The 13,339-nt window shown below is 32.4% G+C and overlaps 1 protein-coding gene across 1 annotated transcript; it reads left to right on the top strand.

Moving 5' to 3' along the window:
- Positions 1-266: 266 nt before the first annotated feature.
- LOC106469655 (solute carrier family 28 member 3-like) lies at positions 267-10,692 on the top strand (the record flags this gene model as incomplete). Its single annotated transcript, XM_022398230.1, has 8 exons — positions 267-355; positions 3,148-3,309; positions 4,224-4,349; positions 4,860-4,987; positions 6,902-7,070; positions 7,245-7,394; positions 8,268-8,448; positions 10,565-10,692. Coding segments are annotated over 8 exons (1,064 nt in total), but the record flags the coding sequence as incomplete, so codon positions are not given.
- Between the last annotated feature and the right edge of the window lie 2,647 nt (positions 10,693-13,339).

Raw genomic sequence — 13,339 nt, 5'->3', positions numbered from 1 at the left:
AGCAATCATATGAGCCTGACGAAATCTTTCTTTTCTTAGGTTGTGTGGCGACATGTTCTATGGGGCGTACTGTTACAATTTCTTTTTGGACTGGCCATCTTAAGATGGCACGTTGGAAGGGAAATATTCCATTGCATTGGGGAAAAAGTGAAAAAGTTTCTTGAGTTTACAGATTACGGATCGAGTTTTCTTTTCGATTACCTGGTTACTGGTGAACTTCAAGATATCTCTGCGAAACAGAGACCAGTGTTTGCATTCAGTGTAAGTTTCTGGTTTTACTTTTCTTTTCGATTACCTGGTTACTGGTGAACTTCAAGATATCTCTGCGAAACAGAGACCAGTGTTTGCATTCAGTGTAAGTTTCTGGTTTTACATTTTTCGCGTTAGATTATCTTTTAACAAGCTGAAATCATTAGTGTTGTGTTGCAGAATTATATCCACGCTAGTCAGTAAAATGGTAGTCCATTTAAACTGCAATTTATTCATTATTATTTACTTAATATTTCGATAAACTTTAGATACATAATTAATTAAACTTCTCAACAGACATTATGTTAGGCCTATTATGTTTGGATACATATTTTTAACAAATAAAATGTACAAATTATTCTTTAAAAATTCACACTTTATCTGAATTTTCAATTTTGATATACATTTATTTCTTACTCGCTCATATATTAACTGCTTTTTTAAATGCATACCCCATGAGTTCTATGACATACCGTTAAACTTACTGTTGTGGGAAATTATTATTTTATAATAGTGTTAACCTTACATTTCAAAGTGTTAACTTTACATTTCAAAATGAACACCCTTTTACTTAAGTCTTTGTGTCGGTGTTTGGTCGTCGTCGTTCGCGGCCTGGGAGAGTCAGGTTCTATCTAGACCTCTTCCTCCCTCCTTTACGGTTTTGGATGTTTACTCTCAAAATATTATATAATGTTAAGAGATTAGGGCACATATGTGTACTGCAGTCCTTCTTCCCTCTTTTCATGGCCATGTCCATAAATATCATACTATAGCATTTAGTGCTAATTTGTCACTTCTCTTCATTTTGTCGTTATACACTCGCAAACAGTTCCATTGACAATGCGTTACTTTTTCACCTGATCACATTATCGAACGCGTATAATCCTTTTACTACAGTGTGTAAGAGTGTATATTTGAATGTACGAAAAACAACCAACGACTGATTGAAATTTCACGAAAACTATTTGTTGTAAATCGTAGTGAGTCAAATAACAGAACTTGTATTTCCCTATTTCACAATTAAGGCAAACATAATTAACACGGGTTTGAATTTGATTTAATTGAACAATTGCACAATTCAACAATCACGATTGCTGCAGTCATTATATTTGCATATAAAAACTTATATATTAACCTGTGTAGAAAAAAATATTTTTCAACCTCTTAGAACATCGTGAGATATTGTTAGAATTACAACTGAAAATATTGTATATTGTATTGCTAAACTTGATATTATCACAACGCTCGCTTTTCCTTCCCAGTAACTACTTTGTATTCAACAATCGTCACCATTTGGCATCTGGGTTGAACTCTAATGTGTGGCAGATTCATAATTATTATTTAAAATGGGCCTAATCATGTGACATTTGTACAATTATCAAGCTATAAACTGTTTTTAATTTGATCAAACCTAACTGTGAATTGCTGTTTGTGACACATACATAAGTCATAATAATATGATATAATATGCCTCATTCAACCGACTAGATGGATCACAAGGCTCCATTCCTACCACATTCAACCGACTAGATGGACCACAAGGCTCCATTCCTACAACATTCAACCGACTAGATGACCACAAGGCTCCATTCCTACCACATTCAACCGACTACATAGATCACAAGCCTCCATTCCTACCACATTCAACCGACTACATAGATCACAAGCCTCCATTCCTACCACATTCAACCGACTAGATGGATCACAAGGCTCCATTCCTACCACATTCAACCGACTACATAGATCACATGCCTCCATTCCTACTACATTCAACCGACTACATATATCACAAGCCTCCATTCCTACAACATTCAACCGACTACATAGATCACAAGCCTCCATTCCCACCACATTCAACCGACTAGATGGATCACAAGCCTCCATTCCTACCACATTCAACCGACTACATAGATCACAAGCCTCCATTCCTACCACATTCAACCGACTAGATGGATCACAAGACTCCATTCCTACCACATTCAACCGACTACATAGATCACAAGCCTCCATTCCTACCACATTCAACCGACTAGATGGATCACAAGGCTCCATTCCCACCACATTCAACCGACTACATGGATCACAAGCCTCCATTCCTACTACATTCAACCGACTACATGGGTCACAAGGCTCCATTCCCACCACATTCAACTGAACATGTGAAACACAAGTCGCCATTAAACCCACTACATGGAACACAAATAGCCATTCCGTCCATACTTGATCAAACATATGGAACATAAGTCGGCAGTCCTGCCACATTCAACCGAATATATGGAATACAAGTCGCCATTCCTGCCACATTCAACCGAATATATGGAACACATGTTGCGTTTCCAGTGGTTTCAGTTTGACAGGATAGCTACGTTTATTTGCTACAAGAGAAGTTCCATATATTTACCTTTATTCATTTTATGTTTCGAAAATACTTCTCTTCATTGTATTGATTTTGTTAATAACTCGTAGTTATAAATTTAGCAATATATATATATATATTCTTTTAGGAACCTCTTCTTTTAGAACTTTTGTCCACTGTTACTTAAAGTAGACAAAGTATTTCAAACAGAGGTGCTGAAACAAAAATGTATCATTCTTTCAAATCACTTTGCTTGCGAGTATATACGGTTCGAAGTATTCATGAAATGATATAACTAAATCTATTTATATTACATTAAACATAGGAGTGTTTTATCCTTGTTCAATAAGTTGAACGTATTTCATCACAAGCATTGTTTTGTATGAACTACGTTGAAGTGGATATCATTTTATTTATTGAAAACCTAAGATTTTGTAATTGTTTTTGGCTTAATATCTTCACTATATACATTAAAAACTTATTTGTAAGCAATTTTTCACAAGTCAATACTATCTGTATAACGCTATATATTTTATTTTTAGGTTTTAAGCGTAATTTTATTCTTCAATTTCTGGATATCTATTCTGTACTATTACGGGATAATGCAGTGGATGGTTATTAAAGTAGGTTGGTTCCTCCAAGTAACTGTGGGAACAACGGCATGCGAATCCATGAACGCAGCAGGAAATATTTTCCTTGGAATGGTGAGTTACTTAAATATTTCAATATATCTTAACGGGTATGGGTGTTTGTTGAATCATTTGGCCAACACATAAAATTTTAATATTCATATTGTTTTAAATTAGTAGAAAAAACAGTATAATAAGTATATGCATGTAAGTATGTATGAATATCTTTATCTGTATACTTTAACATAAAAAATAAACAGTTTTAAATTTAACATATAAAGAAAAGACAATAAAATAACACTATCTTCATTTTTTCGATAATTCTTTGATCTGATTTCCAGACCCAGGCACAAAATAAGATTGTATTATACTGGATAAGTATAATAACTACAGTTAAACCTAAGTGGGAAAAGCAATTCCTGTAATAGAGAGAAGGGAGAAGAATAACACAGTAATAACGATACACCGTTTATGCTATTCATCAGCCTCATACGTAATTTTATTTATCATGTTCACTGTATGTAGCCATTAATGAAAATCCTTAGCACGCGTGAACAAGTCACCGAGACTGGCATTGGCTCAGACGCAAGTACCACAAGAACATAAAATCAACTAAAGTAGTTACTTCAAAAACTAATCTTGACATTTTTCTCGGATTATCCTATAATGCGGTTAGCGACGGAATTTTTATATTATATTTACGATAAGGTTACAAAAATAATTTGTTGAGTTGAAAAGTTATTAAAGTTAAATCTAGCGGCCTACATTCAAGATAAACTATACCGTGATACCGTCCTAAAGTACGAGAAAAAATGTTATACAAGTATAATAAGAATTATATTATATCTTATAAAAACGGAAGTTAGCACATACCTCAAAGTAATATAATTTAATGATATATTTTGGAGCGCAATGTTTTCTTGGTTATATGCAAACAAACATTATAATTTTTTATCCTCATCAAAGTTAATGATTACTGTTGGTTTCAGACAGAGGCTCCGCTAATGATAAAACATTTTCTACCGACAATGACTAAGTCAGAACTCCATGCCGTTCTGACGGGTGGTTTTGCTACCATTGCCGGCAGCGTCCTAGCAGCTTATATTAATTTCGGAGTAAGTTAGAAAAAGTTTTTATTATTATTATTTACAGATGTAATTCAATATGTTCTTTATACACTCCCACCATAAATACTTTATATTATACTGATCTGTTAAAGTAGAACGCTTTCTTTGTAACTAAAAACCAATCGGTAACATTTATTTAGGTATTTCCTACACAGCTGCCTGTGAAAACTTCAATTATTTTGTGTATCATGGATATTCTGATTTACATACTTCTGAATACTTTAAAATAAACACATTTAAAATGCAGCGGTTTTTAAAATATATGAATATGCATTAATGTTACGATTTTCAATATTTTAGTAAAAGTTATATCGCTCTCAATTAATCAATTGCAAGATAAGGTTAAATTTGGACAAATGATTTATAACTTTATAAAATTGGAACCAGAAAATCAATAAAAAACAATTTATGTTGTTATTAAAGATGCCACAATGCTAATAAATGTCAAAATGTAATTATATATATATATATATGTTTTAATACTGTATTTGTTTTCAGGTTAGTTCTAGCCACCTGTTGTCAGCTTCTGTAATGTCTGCTCCTGCTGCTTTAGCTTTTTCCAAGTTGTTCTACCCTGAGACAGAGCAGAGTCAAACACTCGCCCAAGACATCAAGCTTGTCAAAGGGTGCAAGTTTTATCTATATACAAACTTTTCTTATCTCTCTAAAGGAAGGAGTGTTTAAGGATATCCAGGTTTCTAGTCAGATTTAGCATATAAGTTTTCGTCATCTTTGAGTTAACGGCGGTTGCAATATTAAACATAGTTGCCTCTTTCAATGTAAACATTTCACACCATGACATCTAACAGTTGGAGCTTCGAACTACATTAGTTCCCATCAGCCCAGATAGCATCGTGAATGTGTATCAATAGGATAAGGGGTGTTTGCAGGGAATGGAAGCTTAGAAGCTCCATTGTTTTACTCTGTCTTTTGTTTTTGAAATACATATTTTACTTTTGTTTCACGTTATTAACACCAATCAACTATTTTAACATTAGAATCTTATTATGTATGACGCAGCACGTTAAATCCAAAACTTTAACTTATGCATCTCGTCTCATGGTCAGTTATCATATCTATGGTCTACTGTACTTGGGTAACGGTGGTGAATGACGGAAGTGAAATTGTATCATATTTTAATCATATTTTAACTGTAGCTTTCATTCTCCTTCTAACCATAAGTACAAATTATCCATTACAAGAAAGTTAAGAAAACAACGGCACCCTGAGAGCTGAAATTGGGTGGTAGTTTATGACTGGATCTTTATATTGATTGAAAAATAAATACAGGAATAGTAAAACTAATATCCAAGCATGAACTCATCTGATAACTTTAAATGAAGGACATATACAAAGAAACGTATATAGGAAACTCATTATCTTCGCCCAAGTCTGTCAGACAACGCGACACTCAGTTAAATAAGTTCCCTGATTGTTTAAAGCTAATAACAGTCAGTGTTAAACAACCAGAAGTTCCTGGTTTACAAATAATAACAAAACACAAATGCTTTTAATCATTCAGTAAAAGATAAGTTTATTGGTTGTGAGTTAATCAATAGAAGTTTATTATAATCGTATCTTTTTTCTCTGATTTAAAATATGTTTAATAATTACTTTCAGCCTATGTCTTCTCTATAAAACTATACTTGCTTCAATATTATACTGAGCTATAGGCAACTTAGAGCTTCCCACAAGAAACAACTAAAGTTGTTTTCTCCCAGAATGCACTAAACAATAGTTTTGTCGTTAGCGCCCACACTTGAGTGACGTCTATATTAGCCTATGTTAATAATCAGAATTACCAATGTTACCATTTGATTCATCCGCGTTTTTTCACCAGATATAATGTTTGAAATATAATTTTTTATCATCACCAAAATACACAATTATATGCGTAACTTATTTTCTGACATGAAACTATTCGAGTGCTCATCGTTGTAAGATTACTTATGACCTGGAGCAACTAACTATGATTATATTTTAATTTGGCTGAACTATATGCCAGCTTACTGATAACAAGATCAAAAAGTTCGCACTCAACAGACAAAAATGCAGAATATTTTCGTATAATTATTATAACATTGAAGATGTTCTAGCTCTTAGCCTTAACTAATAAACAACCAAGAATCGAATATTAAAGATCAGTTATTAATGTTACTAGTATCTAGGAATGCACACCACACACAAAACAATAAATGACTTATCTTTGGCACGTGTAGTAAAAGCATAAACAAATGACGTAGAACATCATATAAATAGATATTTTCCCAAGCTCAAACAATACGTAAGTTCAACAGTATGTTACAAATATCCAATTTTCTAGAAAGAAAGCAGAATGCTCTTTTATATTTCTTATTTCTTGCTTTATTTTCTACTTAAAAATAAAGTAAGTGGTAAATATGACGTTATACTTAAACTAGGATATTACGAGGATATGTAGTTCAAATCAACTGTATTAATATTGAGTCTATAATGAAATAAAAATAAAACAATATCTACATTCACGACATTTAAAAAGATAATCGTTGTTTTTACAATAGGACAGAACGGAACGCTATAGAAGCCGCCATTAAAGGAGCCAGTGATGCAATCACGTTAATAGCTAATATAGCCGCCAATTTAATTGCCTTTTTAGCCTTCATTCGATTTCTTGACTCAATTTTTGGATGGATAGGACTTCTTGTTGGATGGGACTTTCTCTCTTTTGAGGTATACTCATTTCTTTAATGTTGGTTTGTAATACAACAACAGTGGTTGGTTCATAATTCGTTCTCTGAATATCCTTAAGGATATATCAGCGTTTTATACTTTATGTTACCTTGCTTTTGTATTATATTTTTCATATAATAAAATATTATGCATTTATTTATGTAATGTTGACAGTGGGTGTTATCCAAACTGTTCATTCCATTGGCTTTCCTGATGGGCGTGGAGTGGAAGGAATGTGAACAGGTGGCTCGCCTGATTGGTTTGAAGACAGTAGTTAACGAATTTATTGCTTACAAACAACTTGGAGAAATAAAAACGTTATCGGTAAGACAATTGTTTCGACATTTGTGCTATTCAGTAAAAATATCACGTTAATTTATTTACAACAACTTTATTTAGTTTAGCATGAAAAACAAATATAGCCAATTAATACTATCCACAATGTCTCAGTTTCAAGGCTAATAACGCTAAAATTCACGGTTCTTTCCCCGTGGCTGATATGATGTAAATAGCGCATTGTGTAGCTTTGTGCTGAAAGAAATTTATAAACAGATTTAAATAAAAATCAATTATGATTAACATATACTGAGTATTGTAATTCTGATTTAAATGAGTTTCATACGACAAGAGGTTCGGCTTTAATGGACTGCTCCTGTCTCTTTCTAGAGCGGGACGATATTTTGACTTGTATAGTGGGATCTTCTTCAAGTTGAAGAAAAACACTATAGAAACAGACAGGATCAGATCGTTGCAGAAAGCTCACCGTGTCTACTTTACCTAAAATACTCCTGAAATAACATATCATACGACTAGTTAGGTTACGGTAAGGAATACTACGTAGAAAAAAGCTACTATTGAAGATAATAACAACTATGAATGAAATTCACTTCAAAATTATTCTATTTTGACCACGTTTCGAGCCTGGGTTGTTCATTGGGTTATTCCAAATGAATCTAGTTGAGTCATCACAGTAAAGAATAATATTCTATCAGATAAAAGTTGCAACTTTGTTTGACTGAATTTGAAATTTTTGGTTGGTATAGATTTTGTTCGCAGTGAGAAAGCAGTAAACTGAGCGTTTAAACAAACGTTCACCAGGTGTTATCCTTACGAATTTTGAACACTGTATAATCGTAATAGTTCTAATATGTTTGTTATGTGTATAGAACAATTTTGGTCACTTATTGATTTCTTTAGTCTAGGTCTGAAGCTATAGCTGTTTATGCGTTATGTGGGTTTTCCAATATCGGATCCATGGGGATCCAGCTCGGAGCGCTAGGTGCTATAGCTCCGGAAAGAAAATCCGACTTGGCGGGTTTAGCAGTGCGAGCAGTAATAGCAGGATCGGCAGCCTGCTTCATGACAGCCTGTGTTGCAGGTAGGTCGGGATAAATGTACCTGTTGAGTTAGACCTCTAACTTATGATGTGTTGAATGTGATGCAGCATGTTATTGTCATATGCCGTATACTAACTTATGATGTGTTGAATACGATGCAGCATGTTCTTGTCATATGCCGTATACTAACTTATGATGTATTGAATGTGATGCAGCATGTTATTGTCATATGCCGTATACTAACTTATGATGTGTTGAATATGATGCAGCATGTTCTTGTCATATGCCGTATATTAACTTATGATGTGTTGAATATGATGCAGCATGTTCTTGTCATATGCCGTATATTAACTTATGATGTGTTGAATGTGATGCAGCATGCTATTGTCATATGCCGTATACTAACTTATGATGTATTGAATGTGATGCAGCATGTTATTGTCATATGCCGTATACTAACTTATGATGTGTTGAATATGATGCAGCATGTTATTGTCATATGCCGTATACTAACTTATGATGTGTTGAATGTGATGCAGCATGCTATTGTCATAAACTTTCTTGGTTAACTTCACCATTTAACAATTATGTATACATGCATACAAAATATTTAATTTGAGGGACATATACATCTGTTATACATATTTGCAAAGCTTTTCTATGGCTACAAGTTCATTATGGGTGCAATCAAACACCTTTTAGAAAACACTTAGGTCATTTTTTGTGGTTGGTGCTCACCCTTTATACAATCGCCACACAATACAGAGAGATGGTGCATATAGGCCACGCCTGTTGAAAATGATTGGACCGTGAATGAACCTATAACCTTGCTAGTGGATACTGTTCTTGCCTTTTGGTTGACTTCTTGTCTTGATCTCCACCAATGAAGTCGTGCAAAACTAATAACCATTTTTTTTTCATACTTGGCTCTATAAGTGCCTTGATATAATAACGTAAGATTTTTACCCAGTACAAAACTTGATATCGCAATAACGCAATAAACATATTTTCATTGGCTAGTAAACTACTGCATAGATTTTCTAGTAAACTACTGCATAGATTTTCTAGTAAACTACTGCATAGATTTTCTAGTAAACTACTGCATAGATTTTCTAGTAAACTACTACACAGATTTTCTAGTAAACTACTACACAGATTTTCTAGTAAACTACTGCATATATTTTCTAGTAAACTACTACACAGATTTTCTAGTAAACTACTGCATAGATTTTCTAGTAAACTACTACACAGATTTTCTAGTAAACTACTACACAGATTTTCTAGTAAACTACTGCATATATTTTCTAGTAAACTACTTCACAGATTTTCTAGTAAACTACTGCATAGATTTTCTAGTAAACTACTACACAGATTTTCTAGTAGACTACTGCATATATTTTCTAGTAAACTACTTCACAGATTTTCTAGTAAACTACTACACAGATTTTAATCCACTTTATATTCAACAATGGAAGTTCATATTCTGTTATTTTCGTTTGTAAAAATGTAAAGAAAATACATGAACTTCGATATCTTGTAACTGCACAGTTTAGTAACTGAAGGATACCGTATACTTATCAATATTTAGTTGTGTGATTTTTGTGTAACTAACAGATTGGTAGAAAAATGTAAGAAGTAAAATGCTTTACCTAATAGGAAACGAGAAGTTTGAAAAACGATCAAATACTGGAATATGTTATAACTTAGGTATTATACTAAATAAAGACGAATACGAAGTTTTTTGAGAGTAACATTTTATTCTTTTTTTTTTAAATCAGAACATACAAGCATTTCTATGGAGTAGAAGTATTGATTAAAAATTTCCTAGAGCTAGTTGGAACTTTTCGGTCAAAAGAATTTATAAAGTTTAGTGAATTGTTGGCTTGTTATAAAAAAAATCATGCGCTTTGAAAATATGAAAGATATAGATCTAATAAAATAATCAGAGTTCGTTGGCAAAAGAAATTGTTATTACAGTGTGTGAATTATGTGTTTAATTCTACTAAATATTCTGTAGCTAGTAAGAAAAGTCCACAGCTTAATATAAATATATGTAACTAATTTTTTTATGTAGTGTTTATATTTTGGTTTCTATTTCAAACAGTTTATATGAGTTTGTTACTGAATAATTGTTTTCTCTTCCCGTTCTATATGCAGGAACACTGCTCGAGGAATCTCCAGACTCTGTGCAAATGGATAGCCTAAAATCAAAATAAATAAGTACGTTTATATGTTGAGATCAAAGTCCGAAATCGATAAGTGGCCGAAATATTTCATCAAATAGTGAGCGGATCACGTAAAAATGCATAACCTAGATTTCGGACTTTAGTGCTTACACACATATATGTATATATCTTGGAAATCTTTATCAGGAAAGATGTTTAGAAAGGTTCATATTTACTGGAATAAAACATAAAAGATAGAAACATCCATGATCTTTTTGTTATAAACCACTTTTAATAAGTCAGTTCATTGAGCTTATTTAAACATTTAATGGGAACATGTTGAGTTTTGTTACGCATATGATACTCTTAATAACCAATGTGGATTTGTTTGCTTAATGTGACAAATAAAACCTCAAATATATTTATATATTTTATTTCTGTAGAATAATAATTGAATATAACATCTCTTTGAAAGTATAAATAAACGATAAGTAATTATTTGCTATTTAACGACATTGTTTCATTACATGAATTATACAAAAATATCCAAGAACGCTGGAAATATCAATAAACATGTTTAACAACCCGAACATTAGAAAAAGCATAGATTCTATCTACAATAGTCTGGAGGTGAACAAGAAATTTTTCCTTTTTTGTGGAAACGTAAAAAACAAGTATAACAGTTCTAGGTGATCAGAAGTAGCCGAAGCTAGATTTGTTTCAGCTGCGTCACGTCCAATAGCAAATGCACAACTGCAGGAACGTATGAAGTGGTTAGCTATGTATTGTGAACAATTTGGACTCAAACAGAAACAGGAACACAGCAAGTTATTGTTTAAGTATGTTAATTTGTTTGGGAGACCCGATGACTATTTCACATAGACACAGGAGACGCGCATCCTATAAAAGGAATGCAGTGCTGAAATCGAACATATAATAAAGAATGGAGTAATACAACTTTCATAAGGTGCTCAGTCATCTCCTGTAATGTTTGTCAGAAAGGAAGAAGGCATGTCACGGATCTGTGAAAGTTTAGGTACGTGAATGTGGTATCGCCTACTGATACCTTTCTTTTGCCGTGAATACATGTATGAATGTCTAGACACACTCAAAGATGACTTCTGGATCATGTCAACCGATGAGAAATGATTATTTAACGATGCTCTTCACTGTTAGAGCCACATAGTATAGTGAAGTGTAAATATTTGTTGTTGCCTGAAGTTGACTGTAGATGCTCTTTAATACGTTGTTACAAGCGGCGAGTTGTAGAACTAATGTAATCTCGGTTACAGCGAGAACAAACAAAACGTTAAACAGCGTAAGAGCGTTGAAATTTGCCACTCATCACATTTTTGAATTTATAAAAGTTATCTATTCGTAGTGTAGATTTTAATATCACTCTTTCAGATATCTGTGGATAAGATTTATTTATAATGTTCTGGATGTTATTTTGCAACTCTTAACCGTCCTTGCCAAAGTACGATAGACTATTGCACGTCAAGTGTTTAGATACCTCATAACACACTTTACAACGGGTGTTAACTTCTATTATTGATCAAGGACAAATTAAAATTATTTTTAAATAAGACATTTTAGATTATTTCCAGTTCATTTTGAAAAGAACGGTATTTGTTCACGATGTGATAAGCTCTGTAAACTAAGATGTTACTTAAGTTTATTTTGTAACTGACAGGCGTAAAGCTACTTATGTGACTAAACAATCCTGTGTATATAAGATTATGAATACGGCTTGTAATTTTCGGTTTTAACAGATAAATACTTATAAAACACCCCCGATACAAGAAGTAAAAATTAAATCGGTGTTTTTTCAATAAAGAAATTAGTGTGCAGAGAATACACGGTATATTGTATACTCATCATAATATTAAAAGCAAAAACTCCGAAAAACATCGATTTCAAGATATCTAAATAAACACCGAAAAAAGAAACCCTGTTTATGATAAATACCTATTTCCAAATGTTTGACAAAGTTATTAATTTCAAACTTACGAAATAAATGTTATATCTCTTCCTTAATAAATGGGAATTAGAAGAAAAAAATTACTCGTTCTAATTATGAAGATTAGAACAAAGGAAAGACAATATAACATTATTGATTACACGACGTACATTTGCCACTTCTAATAAAATTACTTAATAATTATTTAGTATGTATTTGCGTGGATTTCTTTTTATAAAAACCTACATATTGTTTGTATTTTAGGAAAAGTATGTTCTCGATACTTTTTTATATATCTAGGAGAAAAGAAAACATTCATTTATTTTTGGAATATCTGCATAAACAACACTCCAGTATAAAGTTTACTGTTGAGGAAGAAGTAATTCTAAGTTATCACTTCTTAATTTTGAAATTAATAACTTTGGAAGTAAGAATTTATCACAAACCTACGAACACAGGAGTGTATAGTCATGTAATTAGCTTTACACCTATTATCTAAAAAATAAACTTAATTAACATCTTACTTACCAGAGCTTATCACATTGCGAGCAAATGTCATTATTTTCAAAAATTAAAAACGTCTTACTTAAAAATGGTTTTCATTTATCCTCGATCAATAATGTGATTAAAAAGTTTCTGAATAAAAGTAACATCTGTTCTAAGGTTTTTTATGATGTATCTAAACGCTTCATGTACAATAGTCTACCGTACACGGGTAAGGGCAGTTATGAGTTGCGAAATAATATCAAAACATTTTAAATAACAATTGTTCACGAGTAGTTTTAAAAACTATACTACAAGTAGAGA

This window comes from Limulus polyphemus, unplaced genomic scaffold (genome assembly GCF_000517525.1).
Source record: "Limulus polyphemus unplaced genomic scaffold, Limulus_polyphemus-2.1.2 Scaffold3594, whole genome shotgun sequence".
In the NCBI taxonomy this organism is placed as follows: Eukaryota; Metazoa; Arthropoda; class Merostomata; order Xiphosura; family Limulidae; genus Limulus; species Limulus polyphemus.
This window is presented reverse-complemented; position numbering and strand designations above follow the sequence as displayed.